The sequence below is a fragment of the Muntiacus reevesi genome, chromosome 1 (genome assembly GCF_963930625.1).
Source record: "Muntiacus reevesi chromosome 1, mMunRee1.1, whole genome shotgun sequence".
Taxonomy (NCBI): domain Eukaryota; kingdom Metazoa; phylum Chordata; class Mammalia; order Artiodactyla; family Cervidae; genus Muntiacus; species Muntiacus reevesi.
This window is the reverse complement of record NC_089249.1, coordinates 97,836,913-97,856,824: the sequence shown is the minus strand read 5'-3', so window position 1 is coordinate 97,856,824 and position 19,912 is coordinate 97,836,913. Positions and strand designations below refer to the sequence as shown.

The 19,912-nt window shown below is 40.6% G+C and overlaps 1 protein-coding gene across 10 annotated transcripts in view; it reads left to right on the top strand.

Annotated features, from left to right (window-relative positions):
- The window catches only part of NTNG1 (netrin G1), a 399,049-nt gene that overhangs the window by 299,823 nt on the left and 79,314 nt on the right, over positions 1-19,912 (top strand). For all 10 annotated transcript variants that reach the window (XR_010659492.1, XM_065907714.1, XM_065907703.1 and 7 more), the window contains exon 4: positions 8,334-8,506. Coding sequence is in view for 9 of the 10 variants with exons in the window: in XM_065907714.1 (XP_065763786.1) it covers positions 8,334-8,506 (173 nt within the window). In the remaining variant the exon portion in view is untranslated. The remainder of the gene's footprint in view (positions 1-8,333; positions 8,507-19,912) is intronic.

The following is a 19,912-nucleotide window of genomic DNA, read 5'->3' as shown; positions in this document are numbered from 1 at the left end:
TTCCACCTACCTTCAATGATAGGTACTGTACTTCTGTTTGTTTAGTACAAATACTTGCTCATCAATGTAGAGACAACTCAGTGTTACCACCCTTCTTCCCTATATTGCTGTGATTCGAGGATTCAGTCTTTGTGGCCTGTCCTTAGTCTGTGTATGTTTCATCTTCTTTAGTCAACAGGTTTCATGTTCTTGGAGATAAGGATGCTGAGTTGTCATTTTTTAGAATCCATGAGACCTTTCACAATGTTATCCAGAGAAATATGTTATTAATTAAAGCTTATGAAGGGCTTCCCTGGTGGCTCAGAGGTAAAGAATCACCTGCAGTGCAGGAGACATGCCTTTGATCCCTGTTTTGGGAAGATCCCCTGGAAAAGGAATGGCAACCTAGTCCAGTGTTCTTACCTGGGAAATACCAGGGACCTGGACCTAGGAGCCTGGAAGGCTACAGTCCATGGGGTTGCAAAGAGTCTGATACAACTTAGCAACTAAACCACCATCACCACCAAAACTTATGGAATGAATCAGCTCATTCCAGTAATAGTAGTAACAAGAGTGACAGTAGAAATTTTTAAAAAATTGAAATTAACATTTTTAATATCTTTCTTAAGAGTATGCAAGGGTTATCTCATTCCGCTGACAAAACTGTTCTTTGAAGCACATTCATTTATTGTCCTTGTAGCAGCTGAAGCCTGGCCACGCTTAGAAAGACAGCATGCATTCTTTAATGGTTGGTAAGAGCTGAGTTCTGGAAGCTAGCTGCCCATAGTTCAAATTTCTGCTCTAGATCAAACTACCTGGGAGACTTGAATTTCTTATCTCTCAATATTCAAATGCGTCATCTGTAATTATTAATAGTGCCAATTCCATGGGATTATTTTTGAAGTTTGTATGAAGAAATGTGTGAAATATGCAAAAAGCACTTAGCACAGTGTCAGGTGATTGGACGCTACAGGTGATTGGTTAGCGCTGTTTATTCCTTTGTTAACTCACTCATGTAAGCCTCACAGCAAGTAAGTAGCAGAGGCAGAATTTGAACCCAGGCCGTCTGATTCAAGTGTCATAACTCATGATCTCTAAATCATTTTGCTGAGCCTCTTCTAGTTCAAATAATATATTGAAGTAGAAATAAAAAATTCATGTGTTGAAGTGAAAAGAGAAGGTCAAGGGGCTGCAGAGGGAGAAAAAGTATGCGAAGCATTTTATAATTTATCACCTTTTGAAAAAGACATCTCTGACTCTCTGATATTTGTGCTAACTCATTTCTACAAGTATTTGTGTAGCTAGGGCTTGTCGAAGGCAAAGCCAGGCAAACCGGACTCAAGTTTTGTATTGACCAAAGTTTATGTCCTTTGAGAGGGGTCTTATTAAGGAAAAACCTTCATTAATTAAAAATGATACCTTATTTGTGAAAGTAATATGAAAGCATATGACCTCACGGACACATTGTTAGGGTCCTTCTCAAGGTTGTGGAAGGGCCCCCTGATGCTTAAACTTCATTTACTTTGGGATGAATCCTCCTGTGGCATTAAAGTAGCCAAACAGCATTTTTGGTTTTTGTTTCACAAAGCCTCAGTTTTCAACTTCTTTGTCTTGGTACCTTTATTTGAAACACTTCTAATAGATTATATGTGCAGACCTCTAACTCACCGGAAACTCTGGGGGATAGCATGCTTCCCAGAATAAATATATTAAGTTATAAAAAAGAAAACAAAACACAGGCAGACTATATGAGCTTTTCATACCTACTGGCAGGTGGCACAGATCTAAATGTTGGAGCCTTTTTATAAGCAAGATTAAATTGACTCATGACAGCTGGGCACTAAAATACAGGAAGTGCAGACCTGATTGAAAGCAAGAACACACTGGTTTTCATTAAGTTTGCATCACAGAATAGAGCTCACTTTTTAAAAGTCTGTCTTTGCAATGCCCTTATTTGACAGTATATGCAATTTGGCACTTACACACAAGTAGATCTTTGAGGTACAAGCAAGTCAGTTCGTTCTATCTGCAGTGTCTTGGTATGCATTCTACACATGTAAACAGAATCAGTGAATAGGCTCAGCTCTCCAGAACATCAGATACATGAACGCTAGCAAAGCCTGTTAGGTCTCCACTTGTACAATTCCTCCCCCACCCGAAGTGAAGGCAGACGTGGCAGCTGGATGGCCATGGAAATGGATGATGAATCTGTCAGAGACGAGTGGATATCACGGAAGTCTGCCCTCCACGCTAGCACAAGGCTGGAGGTCATAACAGCAGGAATTGAGAGCAATCTCCTAGCATTGTGAAATGTATTTTTTTTTTTTTATGTTGGGGGAAAAGCCACTCTAGCAAGGGCTCTAGATAAAGGAGTTTAGTGTCTGATTGGAATGGAGTGATGAGAATAAACTGGGCTATGGAAAATGAAAGGGAGCCATTTCCAAATATAGGCCAATGTCGTGATGCCTCAGCGTCCACTCCAACAAGCGGTCAGCAGATTTACTGAGCACCCAGGTAGTGCTCTGCCAGACTTCAGCTGAACCAAGGTGGCCATCCTTACAGGAAGGAGTTGATTCTAAAAGATGCCCATTTCAGAAAAATTATGCTACACAAATGCTCCTCTAAGTTGTTTTTTCTCTTCTCTAAGTTGAATTCGTCTCATGGGTCCTTAGGCATTTTTTTTTTCCTTGACAGTCTTGTGTTAGCTTTCAGACATGTGGCAAATCGTCTGGAGTTCAAATTAAATTAAATTGAGCTTATAAGTTCTCACCAATTTTACAAAGTTCCTTTGCCCAATATAAGGTTAGTTGTGAAAATCAGTGTTGAAGGCAATTTTCAGCACACATCTTAGAGGGTTGGATTTAGTACAATGCTTATAATTCTCTATTTTTAGTCCATTGCTGTATTAATCATAGTAGAACAGGCACATGAAGTTCCTGCTTTCAGGAAGTTTGGTTGTTGATTAGTCACCTGGTGTTTATCTGTTTATTTGTCAGATATTTTTTAAACACTTATTACATGCCAAGTAACTTGACTCATGCTAGGAATGTTGCAATAAATAAGGCAAATATACTATTGCTCCCAGGAGCTTAAACTCCAGTGAGAGTGACAGAGCAATAAACAATTACAATACAGCCTAAGTCTAGAGCAGAGATGGAGTGGACTTCATTATGTGAATAGCCTTGCCTTGTGTCAGAGGAGCAAGGCTCAGAGAAGCATTCTCTAACCAGCAGATGGTTTTTGAAATGCCACCTAGGGTCCAGAACTGAGATTTCCAAGTTGACACCTGAATAGTAAAAATTATGCAGGTAAAAGAGGTAGAGGTATGTTCTAGCCAGATGGAACAGCTTAAAAGTTTACCTGAAGGCAAAGTTTGAAGAACTAATTGTAGAATTTGTAAATGGTGCAGATAAGAATGGAGAAGGAACACAAGATAGATTTCAAAGGGGCTGGTAGGCCATGTTAAAGATCTTGGACTCTATGGGAATAAAGGGAACTCTTTCAATGGTTCTAAGCCAAAGTGACCCAAATATTTTTGTGTAAATGAGTGTTTGCCTATTGTGATGAGATTGGGCTGAAGGAGGAGTGTGAGTGGAGGCAGTTTTCTCTTTAGAAGCCATTGGGATAAACCAGATGAACGATGATGGTGATGTCAACAGGGAAGTGACTGTGACTTGAGCTGTTTATATTTTGAGAGTTATCATAAAAGAGGAGGAATATCAGAACTGGGTGAGAGATGGAGTGAGGACAGATTAGATGTGATAGGAAAGGGAGTGGGAGTGGTTGTTCTTCACGAGCTGACTAGAAGGTGATGCAAGGCCCTGAGACTGAAAACATGCAAGAATGAGTAGGTGGTGGTTGCTGTTCAGTCACTCAGTTGTGTCTGGCTCTTCGTGACCCCATGATCTGCAGCACACCAGGCTTCCTTGTCCTTCACTATCTCCTGGAGTTTCCTCAAACTCATGTCCATTGGGCCGATGGTGCCATCCAACCATCTCATCATCTGCCTCTCCCTACTCCTCCTGCCCTCAATCTTTCCCACCATCAGAGTCTTTTCCAATGAGTCACTTCTTCGCATCAGATGGCCAAAGTAGTGGAACGTCAGCATCAGTCCTTCCAATGAATATTCAGGACTGATTACCTTTAGGATTAACTGGTTTGATCTCCTTGCAATCCAAGGGACTCTCAAGACTCTTCTCCAGCACCACAATTCAAAAGCATCAATTCTTCGGTGCTCAGCCTTCTTTGTGATCCAACTCTCACATCTGTACATGACTACTGAAAACACCGAAGCTTTGACTAGACGGACCTTTGTCAGCAAAGTGATGTCTCAGCTTTTTAATATGCTGTCTAGGTTTGTCATCGATTTTTTTTCCAAGGAGAAAGTGTCTTTTCATTTCATGGCTTCAGTCACCATCCACAGCGATTTTGGAGCCCAAGAAAATAAAGTCTGTCAATGTTTCCATTTTTTCCCCATCTGTTTGCCATGAAGTGATGGGACCAGATGCTGTGATCTTAGTGTTTTGAATGTTGAAGTTTAAGCCAGCTTTTTCACTCTCATCTTTCACCTATGTCAGGGACCAAAGACAAATAGTTCCATTTTGGATATGCTGAGTTTGACATGCCCAGGAAAGGGAGATGCATATTTGATATTACAGTACCAGGGACTTATCAATATGTTAATCAGATCATCTTTATCTAGTGATAATGGAAGGAGAGGGTTCTGTGGATTCCAATGGGTAACAGAGAATTGGATTCTCCTAAAATGTTTCCAAATGTTTGAGTTTATTTTGCCTATGTTTACTTTTTCCTAGGGAAAAAATGATGCAAATCTGCTTTAAAGTGCCTATAACTCAAAAATAGTTAGGGATTACAGAGGAAATTGAAGGGGCCACTGGATAAGAGTGCCCAAGGAGAGTCACATAGGCTGACTGTGCTGGTGCAGAACCCGAAGAACAGCGCATAAAGAGAACAGCAGAAGAGGGTTCTGAAAATGACCTTGAGGATCCAGTGGAGAGAGTGTGTCAGGGGAAAAGGGAGTGGTCCCACAGAGGGAAATCCTCATAAGAGGTTAGAGAAGACAAGGAAAAATATACATTGGCTTTTCACCAAGGGGGTTATGGGTGATCTTGGCAAGAGAGGCCCTGGTTAGTTGGAAACAGTTATTAAGTGGGAGAAGAGGAAAATGAGATGGCAAGTGTAGAAAATTCAAAGGGAAAGAGAGTTTTAAAGTCATAGCTAGAAAACGCTAGGATACAAGGTAGATGTTTTTATTCCTTAAGATGGGAGAGATGCAATGAATAAAAATTCTAAAAGCAGGAAGAGCCTTAAATGACAGCCAACCAAAGCAAACACACAGAAACATTTAAGGGAATCAGAAGCTTAAAGATTGGGTGTCTACAGTGGGTAGGCTAGATATCAGGAGAGAGTTATGAATAGAGTTAAGCCTTGAATGATTAAAAAGTTTTTGGACAGGTAAAGATGAATCATTAATTGAAAGAAATCTGGAAAAAATAAGACTAAATATTCATCTATTCTTCTTTCACTTCTTTTTGTTATTCAAATAGTATTTTCTCAGCAAATATAAAGTCTTTATATATATAGAAATTGCCTCTGACTTAGAGAGTGACTACCAGTATAAATGTATTAGCAGCTACAAGATACATAATCCAATTTACAATTACTACTTGCATTCCTGATCTTCACACATGAAACTAGCATATTCTTTGGGGTCACATTGCTCATTTCCTCATTTGGATTTTTAACACCAGATAGGGTGCTAAATCAATGTAAGCTGGTGCTTCTATCACTTAGGTTTCTAACATATTCCATATTTATAAACACAGCCATAAATAAAGGTGCTAATGGAGAAGGAGAAAGATTATTTAATAAGCAACTTACCACAAGTAACTCCCTGCCTATAGGAGATTTTTATTATAAGACCTAGCTCATAATTAAACACTGTCTGTTTCACTTAACAGAATCTTTTCTCTTTTTGAAAGATTGGAAGAATGTTAAAGATTCTGCTTATGTGTTGATGCTGAATAGCTATCGTTTAAATAGTAGCCTTTCAGCTTATTATAATTTATAACTATACAGAGGGCAGAGTGTAGTTACAGGTACTACAAATTGTAGTAGATCCCGAGGAAGCTGAGACTTGGTCTTAGCCAGGGAGGTTTGAATGGGTGGCCATTGCTTTAGGGGCTATACCTTTTAGTTAGAGGGGAGCTCTACAGCTCTCAGTAATAGTCTTAGATATTCCTTTGCTTCCTTGCCATAAATATAGATCAGTATTCCAAACAGGTCATCAGTGCACAAGAAAGAAGGTTAGATATTGCTGTACAGACATCATGGCTTCCCAGGTAGCTCAGTGGTAAAGAATCTGCTTGCCAATGCAGGAGATGCATTTGGTGTGGGTTTGATCCCCGGGTTGGGAAGATCCCCTGGAGGAGGAAATGGCAACCCACTCCAGTATTCTTACCTGAGAAGCCCCATGGACAGAGCAGCCTGTTGGGCTAAAGTCCACGGGGCCCCAACAAGTCAGACATGACTTAGCGACTGAGCACACATGTGCATGCATATGTACAGACATTATAGAGACCAACAGCATTTGTTAAAGTATCTTATTTTCTTGCCTAAGAAAGAGTATTGTTACTTTTCCCAATTCATGACTTCTGCCAAAAAAGAAACCAAATGTCTTTGTGAAATTTGGCTTTTTATATTTTTGTCCTCATCCCTGGAAAAGGTAAGACTAGTTTAAAGATGCACAGAGAAGGCAATGGCAACCCACTCCAGTACTCTTGCTTGGAAAATCCCATGGACGGAGGAGCCTGGTGGGCTGTGGTCCATGGGGTCGCTAAGAGTCGGACACGACTGAGCGACTTCACTTTCCCTTTTCACTTTCATGCATTGGAGAAGGAAGTGGCAACCCACTCCAGTGTTCTTGCCTGGAGAATCCCAGGGACGGGGGAGCCTGGTGGGCTGCCGTCCATGGGGTTGCAGAGAGTCGGACACGACTGAAGCGACTTGGCAGCAGCAGTTTAAAGATGCGCACACACACACAGTTTCAGGTCCTGACCCTGACAAATCTTGGCCCTTTACTCCCCAAGTCTTTGTGTCCAAGTTCTTTCCTTTGTATGGACACTTCTCTTCCCATATACACTGTTCTGACCTCTGGTCATAGACATTCTGTCAACCTGGGTTTAACTTCTCCAGAGGAGGCAGCTTGTGTTTTGTATGTTATAGTTTATAACCTGCTGCCTCAACAAATATCAAGTCAGACTTTGCAATTTTATAGCCAGAGACTTTGGATGGGAATGTATTTTTGTGAAAATTGCATATTCCATTGTTGCCTCTCATATATCACACTTTTATTCACAGGCACCAAAGGGAAGACCTTGGCTAATGACCTCAAACCCCTGCCACACATAGGTTTTTCTAGTGTTCTAAGCACTTTTTTTTTTTTTCTGAGTCATTTGACCCATTTATGCAAGATCTTTGTGATTATTTTACGTGAGTAGGAAATCTGAGGGCTCCCCTGGTGTCTCAGATGGCAAAGAATCCCCCTGCAATGCTGGAAACCTGGGTCCTATACCTGGGTTAGGAAGATGCCCCGAAGGAGGACATGGCAACCCACTCCAGTATTCTTGTCTGAAGAATCCCCGTGGACAGAGGAGCCTGGTGGGCTACAGTCCATGGGGTCCCAAAAAGTTGGACACGACTGAGCGACTAAGCACCACACACAGGAAATCTGAGGATTTCTCAGGTTGGGTAGAGGCCTTGGTGGGAAAATCTCTGCCTGAGAATGTCATTTTACAGCCCCAAATGAGAACATCTGACTGTAAACTATTGGGATTCATAAGATAAATCTGAATGGTAAATTGTCTTAGTGGTTATATTTCTTTTTAAACAAAGAAGAATTGCCCTTCTGGTTTAAGGAAAAACAGAAGATGACATTGTTCTTCAAACCCAGATGTATTGTTGTAGATTTGATAATAGCACAGAAAAACTTCTCACTAGTGGCAATATTTTTCATATCTTTCGGGAAACCCTTGATTTCAGAGTACAGTTGTCTTAGGGGAGCCTCAGACCCCACTGAACTGACTGGTATTAGGATTCCGCAAAGTGTGGTATGAGGTCAGGCTGTATCATAACTCCACTTTCACCCTCAAAGACACTTGTTAAAAAGATTCTGAGGGTCGGGCCTGCAAATCCACATTTTAGCAAGTCGTTAGGTAGCACTCAAGCACTGCCGACTATGAGAACCGCAGCTCTAGGAGACAGTTGGGTAAAGACTCGGTGATCTCCAGGATCAATCTGACTTAACGATGAACTCTTGTCTCTCCTCTGCCTAGGTGCAAATGTAATCTCCACGCCACTGTGTGTGTGTATGACAACAGCAAACTGACCTGTGAGTGTGAGCACAACACCACAGGTCCGGACTGCGGGAAGTGCAAGAAGAACTATCAGGGCCGGCCTTGGAGTCCAGGCTCGTATCTCCCCATCCCCAAGGGCACTGCAAACACCTGTGAGTAACTTCTGCTTGGTAACACCATATTCTCTGCACGATAACCTGAGAGCTCCTCAATTTCACTTGCAATTGTGGTTGCACTCCTTTTCTAGTAGTCTCATTCCTCTTCAAAACGCAGCTGAAACTTTACTCCTTATTTTGCCACTTGTAAGCACATTTCAGCACTTGGATCATCTGTTAAATTCAGTCTTCCAACACTGACATCAGTGTGTTGGGAAATGATGTAAAACCACAGAATAAATTCTGTCTAAATGGATGAAACAGGAGCTTTTTTTCCTTCCCCAAATTAATTTCTAAATTATTAGTTATTTCTAAAATAACAAAGGCTTTCAAAAATCTGAACACTGGCTTAATTTTAACCATAAACAACTTCCAGAAATTCTCTACATGTTTATAATCCCATCTCCCATACTGGGCAACCTAAGAGATGCTTTGTCTAAAAGATGCTTCCTTCTCTATATTTAGCTACAGCCTAACTTTGTCCAGTGAAATGGTTGGCTTTTTCCAAATTCCAACAGTTGAGGTCATGCCTGGCACGTGTCCTGTTAGGAGAGGCCACCTTCTGATAAAGACCATGACTGTAGAGCCACAGGGACCACAATAAGAAAAAGACCATGTGCTTGTGAAAAGAGCACAGGCATTATCTGTGTCCACAGAGACCATGAGAGATGGCCCATTACCATTCATGTGGGTGCCCCTCTGAAATCCATGAACCTTCCTCGGAAGACATGTTCTGACACACTCAAGGAGAGAAGTGATTACTTCCAGAATAAACTACCCAATTCCATGCATGGACCAATTAACCACTCACAAAAGCCCAAGGTTTGACCTCTTTTAAAAGTAGAGAAGGGTGAGGTTGAGAATACACCCATTCAAGTGAGAAGTAACAGAAGCAGCAGAACAGTGAGCAGAGGGAGAATAAGTTGAAAAGCCACCAGCTCTGTCTAAGACTACCAATGTTATCAGGCCCCTCAAAGCAGCACCTGTGAGAAACCAAAACCTAAAAACTAATGTCATAGGAACCAGGACCTTATCAAGTTAAATGTAAGAGTAATGGACCAGGTAACAAGCCATAAAGAATGGGGGCATAAAATTATGATAAAATTTTTATGAAGCAGGGAAGAAAATCCTTCAAAGGTTAAAAAAGCACCTCTTTGTGAGGGTGTTCAGTTTCTTTCTGTGTTAAAGAAAAAACTGACAGTCTAGCTCCTAAAATTAATACATAAAGCTCTGTTGAGAAGAAATGTTGAATTGTTTCTTCAAGGTGGCTTTATTAATGGAAACTCTGTGGAGTTTCCTCAATTGCTGAGAGCCATCAGTTCAGTTCAGTTGCTCAGTCATGCCCAACTCTTTGAGACCCCATGGACTGCAGCATACCAGGCTTTCCTGTCCATCACCAACTCCTGGAGCCTACTCAAACTCATGCCCATAGAGTCGGTGATGCCATCCAACCATCTCATCCTCTGTCATCCCCTTCTCCTCCTGCCTTCAACCTTTCCCAGCATCAGGCTCTTTTCCAATGAGTGGCTCTTCACATCAAAAGTATTGGAGCTTCAGCTTTAGCAATGGTCCTTCCCTTGAATATTCAAGGTTGATTTCCTTTAGGATTCACTAGTTTGATCTCCTTGCTGTCCAAAGGACTCTCAAGAGTCTTCTCCAGCACCACAGTTTGAAATTCTTTGGCAATTCTTCGGCACTCTACCTTCTTTACACATCCATAAATGACTACTGGAAAAACCATAGCTTTGACTAAATGGACCTTGTCAGCAAAGTGATGTCTTTGCTTTTTAATACACTGCCTTCTTTAGTGGGACAGAAAGGAAAAGAACAGTGTTCAAAACACTTGCTGGCATTCTGGCTCATCCTCAGGGATGAGCAACTTGTCAGGGCTTCTAGAAAGGCAGCTGGGATAGACTGCTGTTGACAGCACTGGCTCCTATTCTAACACAGCCCTGTTTTTTCCTACCCATAACTGTGCTTCAAAGTCTTGCTTATTTCAAGATATTTCACTGGAAACACCTTCTGTGCCAGCTAAACTTTTTCGGTATAATGAATTTCTTGTTACAGTTTCCATGGAAATGGCTTATATACCCCTAATATTTTGCATATTGCGGACCACCAGTTCACCCAGGTCAAAGAAGTGTAACCCCTTTCAGTTTGCCTTATGGATCCTATTGTCTATCCACCCCTTAGTTTTTACTGACCTTCTCTAGACTTTTCCCCATCTGTTAAAATAGGAAGGTGACAGATGGATACAATGGCCAAGGAGGTTCAATTCAGTTTTTCAACTCTCAATATAGCAGAAGCTAGCTTAAAGATTTTAAGATAATCTGCAATGGTCCAGTCTTGCAATGAAAAGAACCACTTTAAACAAAATCTCTGCCACATCAGGCTGCTAGCAAATGTCCAAGGACGAAAGTAAGCAACTTAGTGGTTTAGTACACACGTTCCAGGATCAAATACTGGTTTGTCCACTCACTAGCTGTGTAACCTTGAAAAAGTAAAGTATTTACCTCTCCAACACTCGGTTTCCCATCTGTAATGTGAGGATAATAATAGTTTTTACCTCATAGGAATTTTGAGAGAAGTGAATAAGCTAGTGCATGTAATGTGATTGGCGTAACACCTGTCACAAAATAAGTGTTCAAAAATAATTTATTTTTAAGATTGTCTTCATAAGGCAGACTTGTCAATTATTTGACAATTTTAATTGTTATAAAACATATTTCTTAACATCAGTATTAAGTGTGTCCTAATTTCCAACTGCTTTTTCAAGTCTTAAAACACTATATTAACCCCAGATTCCTTTATTGTCCAGGTTAACATCATCCTCTCCATTTCTCATATGATAAGATTTTCAAGTCTTGTACCTGGAAGCCCTGTTTTTTTAGTGTGGAAGTTTAAGCCAAACACAGGACTTCTAGCCCTGTGTTATGATTTTCATGTCATGTTGGCTTTTTCTTACACACATGCATACATGCACACACTCCCCATGTGCATACATATACACATATACATGACTATAGCTGGTACAAACCAGTTCTCAAGAGGAACACTTAGGATGTGCTGTATTTTAATACAAGAATACAGAACCTAAGAAGTAAAATGGAATGGTTACAATCTCTGATTCCTCAACACCAACTCTTCAGTAACCTAGAAATAACACTCGTATTGGATAATCTCTGGATTTAGCAGAATCTCAAGCAGCCAGGATTATTTTTGAACAGGAAGATCAGTACCTGCCCACTCTTATCATAAAAACTAGGAGAACTTCATCACATCAGGAAATTTTAAGATCTCCCTGCAAAGACTCTCAGCCTATCACTCAGAAGATCCTTTAACTGAGACCTTGCTGGAATCCTAGGCTTGGAAGTCCTAAATTCTGGAACAACTCCGAGGTCATTTTTGTATGGAGCTTATAAGCCAGGAGAGAAGAATATAGAACTCCAGCCCTCTAAAATACTACCATCCAATCTGTGAGACACACCACAGTTCCCTACATTTTTCATTATAATAGACTCAGCAGAGGCAAAAGTAATGACTCTTATGATAAAATTTCTATTCATTGTATTTTTATATAGAAGGCTCAGTATGTTTTCTTAGTTCTTTAAAGCCATATATACATATTATGTGTATTGATATATTTTTATTTTTCTACAAAGCTTATGTTTTATCTGTAAGACATCTTTCTTTCTCCCTATTGATCTTCATTCTATTTTAAATAGAATTCTATTTTGAATGTCCTTTCAATTTCATTTGTGTCTTCCAAGTATATAGAAAATCTGTCCAACTTCATGCTTGATCATGATTATCTCGATTCTCCTTGTCCAGTTCATGAGTAAAATTCTAATCCCTACATACAGATGCTGAAAACTTAATTAACCTTTGGGAACTATACTTTCAGAAAAGATTATATTATCTATACCTCTGATTGCCAAACTGTGTCTTATGACCTTTAAAAGAATTCCATGGCTCAATAATTTTGGAAAATTCTGTATATTTTACTGACTCTTAGATATTCACATTGTGTGTGTGTGTGTGTGTGTATGCTTAGTTGCTTAGTCATGTCCTATTCTTTGCAACCCTATGGACTGTAGCCCACCACGCTCCTCTTTACATGAGATTCTCCAGGCAAGAATACTAGAGTGGGTTGCCATTTTCTCCTCCAGGGGATCTTCCCGACCTAGGGATCGAACCCGCATCTCATGCTTGGCAGGCGAGTTTTTTTGAGCCACCAGGGAAGCCCTAGATAGTCACATTATCTTATTAGAAAATTTGAGTACCCAAAATAATGTATTTTATCCTGTATTTTCCAAACTTTATTTTTCATGAAGCACTTAAAAGCTTTCTATGAAACACTCTTTTGGGGACATGCTGCTCTAAATAATTTCCTCAGTTTACTGATAGAAATGTCATGGAGACAGACAGAAAGCCCAGCTAGTTCAGCTGTATTCAGTCTTTTACTTTCCCCTTACCTACATGGTCTAATATTCTTCAAAGAAAGAAAATTAAATTGGTCTGACATTGACATTATTTGTTTGTTCAGAAATCCAACCTGAATTGTTATACAATACCTAGGGCTCCTATGAGTGATGGAAAGTAATCTGATGATAGTTCAGTTATTTTCTCTGGTATTAAATTTGCATTGACCAATTTATATTTTCCCAAATGTACACATGCATGTCATTATCCAGACGATTTCCTAAGTGCTTTACATGCATTAGTTCATTTCAAACTCACAACAGTTTTGTAATGTAGGTGCTACTATTATCATATTCTAGACATGGAGTCTGATCAATACTAGGGAAAAGTATCTTTTTTAACATTTAGCTATCTAGTCAAAATGAGAAGGAAGATTTGAACCAAGTATGTCTTGACCCCAAATACTGTACATCTCACTATGTTGCTTCTCAGGTTAAAGTTAAATGACTTTCTGTGTCCTCCACTGGGATGTAGATTCCATTTGACACCTGTCTGAACAATTCAGTCTTCTCTAACCTGCTGTCTCCCATTTTTATTCCTAAATTGTTGCTTTTTATTTCTTTGCCTTCAAAGACTCCCCTTCTACTCTTGCTTTAAATTTTCACGCTCCCCACCCCTGCCTCTTCTCAGTCTACAGATTTTTCCCTTCATATTCTAATCTATTTCCTTTGGTTTTAATTCTTAGTAATATTGGTTTAGTATTAATAAACCAATTATAGCCCAAATCTATCTAATGAACCCAGACCAATTTTTTCAGCTATCTGTGAAGATCTCACAGTCAACATGCAAGACCCTGAATTTATTCCTTTTCCCAAAATCACCTTTTCCTCATTCTCTATTGATGTTCTGCTCATTCTTCAAGACTACTCCTCAATGCAGCCCACCTAGACTGTCCTGTGCCAAGGACAGTCATTCTCTCTCTGCTGCCGCCGCTACTAAGTGACTTCAGTCGTGTCCGACTCTGTGCGACCCCATAGACAGAAGCCCACCAGGCTCCTCTGTCCCTGGGATTCTCCAGGCAAGAATACTGGAGCGGGTTGCCATTTCCTTCTCCAATGCATGCATGCATGCTAAGTCGCTTCAGTCGTCTCCAACTCTGTGCGACCCTATGGATAGCAGCCCACCAGGCTCCTCTGTGCACAGGATTCTCTAGGCAAGAATACTGGAGTGGGTTGCCATTTCCTTCTCCACATTCTCTCTCTCTAGATTCTTGATAATGTTTGGACACTTACAACTGGTTAACTGTAATCAAAGTTATAATAATAATTTTATTATCAGTTCAGTTCAGTTCAGTCGCTCAGTCGTGTCCGACTCTTTGCGACCCCATGAATCACAGCACACCAGGCCTCCCTGGCCATCACCAACTCCTGGAGTCCACTCAAACTCATGTCCATCTAGTCGGTAATGCCATCTAGCCATCTCATCCTCTTTCATCCCCTTCTCCTCCTGCCCCCAATCCCTCCCAGCATCAGCGTCTTTTCCAATGAATCAACTCTTCGCATGAGGTGGCCAAAGTATTAGAGTTAGTGATAGCTATATTTATTAAGCTTACCATAGCCTTTTATATTTTGTGAAGTGCTTTACGTACTTTCTTGCAATAAATCTTTCCAATGTCCCTATGGAAGGTATAGTATTTTTGTCCCCATTTTATAGATAAGGAAGTATAGGCACGTAAAGATCAATATGTAGGTTTCCCCCAAATCCCACAATGAATACATTTCAGAGCAAGATTTAAACTCAGGACTTTCTGACTTCAGAGCCAAAATGTTAGCAATTTAAGAATAAGACCATATTTTTTCTTGGCCTTCATAAATGCTTGTGTAATTAATTATTTGATGAATGAATAAATAAACCTACATAGCCCTGAAATGTGCCTGTGGACACATTGACCTCCCATTCATCTTCCCATGTCCCCTGGAATATGTGACCTTCACAGTTCAGCAATTGTAACACAAGGGCCTTCACTCTCCCCCAGGAAGAGATCAACTGAGATTTAGAGAAAAACCAATAGAAAAAAGAATCACTCATTTTTCATGGGTGCTAATGACCCATCCACCTATCTAGAGATGGCATCTTGGTTGGCTGGTTTTTAGAGGCCTCCCTAAGTGACTTCCCAGGTGGTTCAGTGGTAGAGAATCCACCTGCCAATGCAGGAGGCACAAGAGACACAGGTTCAATCCCTGGGTGGGGAAGATCCCCTGGAGAAGGAAATGGCAACTGACTCCAGTATTCTTGCCTGGGAAATCCCATGGACAGAGGAGCCTGGAGGGTTACAGTCCATGGGGTCCAAAGAGTCGGACACGACTTAGCGAATAAACAACTGAGTGGCATTCACAGCCTTGGTGACTTGACCACTGTTGGGCTCTGGCCACCAGACAAAATCTGATTCTGTCGGCACAATGAGAGAGCACCTGTCAGAGTGTTACCTCCACGAACTGTATGGCCAATATATAAAAACGAATACCTACCGAGTTATTCGTGTACAACTAGTCCACAGTCCCTTATCTGATGATTATGGGACCAGAGCTGATTCGGAATTAAATTTTTTGTTTAAATTTAAAAAGTAATACAGTGTATATATATATATTATATCAATACCCACAGAAGAACATCAGGTAGTCCTACTTAATCAAATATTTTAGATTTCCGCAGCAAACCTATGATCATTTTCACTCAGTGGGATAAAGGAGAAGACCACATTCATACCCCTTTCGGTCAGGTTTTGTCACCAGATTAGTTCAGATCATATTATGTTGTGATCCAGGTAAACTTTGGGAGAAAAACTTTGAGTCTTCAGAGATTTTTCTTTTTTGAGGATTAGAAATAAGAGGGGCTTCCCAGGTGGTAAAGAACCCACCTGCCAACGCAGGAGACGTAAGTGACACAGGTTTGATCCCTGGGTTGGGAAGATCCCCTGGAGGAGGAAATGGCAACCCACTGCAGTATTCTTGCCTGGGAAACCCCATGGACAGAGAAGCCTGGTGGGCCACAGTCCATGGGGTTGCAAAGAGTCAGACACTACTGAGCACGCATGCACACACCAGAGATAAAAGAGGGGGCCTATAATAAGTTGAGCAACATTATAGAGTAGTTATTAGAGACCCAAGCTCTGGATCCTGGACCTCTGTATTCCAATTTCAGTCTCCTTCCCAACTGACTACAACTTTTTGTGCTTGAATTTTTTCCCCATTGGTAAAATAAACCACAGTATTAATATCTAGGGTTGTCACAAAAATTAAGCAAACTGATGCACATAAGATATTAAACTAGCGGCAGTGACATACTAAGCACACTGTGAAGTTAGCTGTTACAATCACTGTAATTTTACTGAAATCTAGCACATGGACCCATCCAAGTTTAAACAGCAAATTCTCTCTTTGGAGATAGTAACTATATGGAGAGATAAATTACATCCAAATGTCAACTTATTCATCCACAATATGAAATAGGTGTTACAATATGCAGATTATTTAAGGCCCTATGATCAGTGAATTCTCTCCCCAGTAATTAAGTCTCCTTGTAGAGCCAGATAACAATCAGAAGGTTGCTTGGTAAGCATGGGATCAGGAAATTTAAATGACTTGCATGCTAATGACATCAGGGTGAAACATCCTAACACATCCGTCCTACCACAGGGTCAGCCTCCCTAATGCCAAGAGGACACTGAAGGTCTGAAAGTTTACAGTCTACCCTTCCCTGTTCCTGAGACAGTGCTAGACCAATACCACCACCACACACCTGAAGATGTCCTTTTTGTAGGCTTTACCTTCTGGTTAGCTTTTCTTCCAGTTCTCAGATATAGTGACACTAATGTCACCTCTGTCAAATCTGTCATATACACTCACGACCCAGAGCCCTTCAGTTGCTCTAAGATGACTTAACCATCTTTGATTGGATTGTTTATGTATTGGTTTCTACCGTATAATTCTGTGAGGGCAGTCTTAGTTTCTTCACTTTCAAATTCCTGGGAGACAACTCACCGTACCCCTTATCATCAGCAGTTGGACCAGGAAGCAGGGTTGAATGGATGTTGGAAGTAGAACGTCCTCTAGAATACAAGTGAGGCTGTAGAATGTTTTCTTACTCATCACTTACCTCTTTTTCACTTGGGCTTTTTGGAATTAGAGCTCCAAGTTCCTGCAGCCTGACTATAAGGAGATCTAGTCATTTTCCTGGTAGGGCTTTGTCAAACCACCTAACACAACAATGGTAATATTTTTTCTTGATGTAAAGTATGCTGAATCCTTGTCCTTTCTGCTTTCCTCTTGGTGAAAAGCTGCTGAACTTTGCGTTGATTCTCAAAAAGAGTTGTGGCTTTTAGCACTGAACTCAACTGCTTTGAAAAATCCATGTTTATTTTTGAGGACTCCATTATGTTGACTTTCTCATGCTTAACTATGTCCCCTTTAGCCACATACTTGGTGGAAAAGTTAATCTAATTGAAAGAAGGAGGAGGAGAAGGAGAAGGGGAGGGAGAGAGGAGAAAGAAGAAGGAAGATGGGTAGGAGAGAAGAAGGAAGAAGGGAAAGAGTAGGAGCGGGAGGAGGAGGAAGGAGAAAATAACAAATTGTATAATTCCACCAGGTTCTCATGCCCCAACTGCAGTAGAATTCCTTAAAAAGAAAAAATCTAAATAAATATGGTAGTGGGGAGGACGGGTTGAGGAGGGAAAGATTGCAAGTACCTGCAAGCTTATCTCGGGAGACAGTGGAGGACAGAGGAGCCTGGCCTGCTGAAGTCGGTAGGGTTACAAAGAGTCGGCCACAACTGAGCAACTGAACAGCAGCAGGCTTAGCACCTTCACCTTCTTTTGGCCCTTTGGTTACTCCGTGTTTTCGTGTGTCTCTGACTGAAGGAGCATTTCTATTCCTCCCTTAAAGCTCATTCGTACCTGCGTTCCATTTCCTCTGTATAAGTTTAGCAGTATCTCAGTAGACAGGGATTAGGAATTACCTGGGCCAGTGTTGACTATAAAGGGGTCAAATAGGATAAAGCCCTTGCTTCTTTTTGTGCCTTCCATTTCCTCTTCTGTAAAGTGAAAGGGCTGAGTAAGATTATTTCTTAGCTCCGTTTCAGCTCTCCATTTTTTGCCACTCTTTCTGAATTAGCTTATCTGATATCTTCCTTTTTTCCTTCCTATCTACCTATCATCTGTCTTTCCCAAATGTTTTTGAGATTATTTCCGAGATAGACTTAAGCTAATGAAGCGTAAATTACAGGGTCCCTCCTAGACTCCTTCTAAGCTATAAAAACATTAATTTCATGTCTGATGAAATTATGCCGTATGTGTGTGTGTTAGTCATTCAGTTGTGTCCAACTCTTTGTGACCCCATGGACCGCCATGCTCCTATGTCCATGGAATTCTCCAGGCAAGAATACTGGAGTGGGTTGCCTTTCCCTTCTCCAGGGGATTTTCCTGACCCAGGGATTGAACCCTGGTCTCCTGCATTGCAGGCAGATTCTTTACCATCTGAACTAGTATGATTTTATACTTTGAAATTATTATTCTCAAAGAGAGCTCCCAGGTTTGTATTTGCTTTGGGCCCACAAAATCTGCATTTTCCCCTGATTGGCTTAGGAAAAAAGACAAAATTAAGCATATACAAGCAGGAATATAAAAAGAAGGTGTGAGAAAAAAAATAATAGAAAGAAAATAAGCCAAACATTAGATGAATTTACCCCATTGAGCATGAAGCTGACATCCAAGTTTCCCGGAAGGCAAAGTGGTGAGGGGCACATCTTGTACATTGTGTAGCTCTTGCTCTCAGAATGGAGGAAACTTCCAAAGACAACAAAAGTATTTATGAACATTGGACCCTGAGAAATGTCTCAGTGGAACATTTTATAGGGGAAAGATCATCTTATGACCAAATGTGGTATTTTCACTCTGATAGAAACCTTGGCAACACGTGATAAATTTTTGCTCACATACGCACTGAGCAACTTTTCTGTACTAGGCATCGTCCTGGACAGACAGTAGAGATACAGACCTGACACTCATCCTCTCAGAGGTCTCAGGCTAACACACAAACAGTCATACAGAGAAGTTGATAAGTTGCTCACGGAGACCTGCACAAAGAGGTATGCATCACAAAGAACGCTGGCTAATTCACATCAGGGAGATGAAGAAGGAAGGGAAGTAATAACTTCTGAGCTCAGTTTTAAAGATAAAAATACTCTTTACACAATAGTTGTCACTTCACAAGGAACACTAAAAAGCTACCAAGACATGTCTAGACAATTTTCCTGAGCGTAATCTGACTGTCATTCCTGTGGTTTATGGGCAACCATCACTGCTGTGATTAAATTGCATTCATTGATTCAGCACTTACAGATGCCAAAGAAACCCACCTTTCATGAAATGAATTGTAGCCTTCCTGTCTTAGTTTCTTAAGCACTTGAAAGATTTCTCATGACTTACTCATAGCCTTTTCAATGCATATAACTGGTTTATTAAATTCTTTAGTTGTCTGTAGAGAACCAAAAGCAAGGCATTTGAACATTACAATAAGAAACACTGGGGAAAAAAATAACATTTGACAATATACTAATGGACATTCCTTGGTGTTCAGGTATTTTCAACTTCAAAAATCTTATTCCAGTGAGCAATTTAAAAATCTTCTGTAAGCAGATCCCATTTTACAGCAGTGGAATAGAAAGTGACTCACCTGGCAGCACCTCAAAACTTTTTAAACCACAAAATGATAAAGAGCCGGAATTTTAAGCATCCAAATGTTAGGTAATAGAAAACATCTTCATGAGGGAAATAGGATCTCATAATGGTCTTGCTTGGAGAGGTTTGTATAGCTGCAATGAGCATTTCTCCCCAGCACTGGCATCCCCAAAGGAATAGAAACATTTCTGCATCTTTCTAAAATATTCAGCTGCAGCAAGTACTGCATCAAACAGTCTTACAAGTTT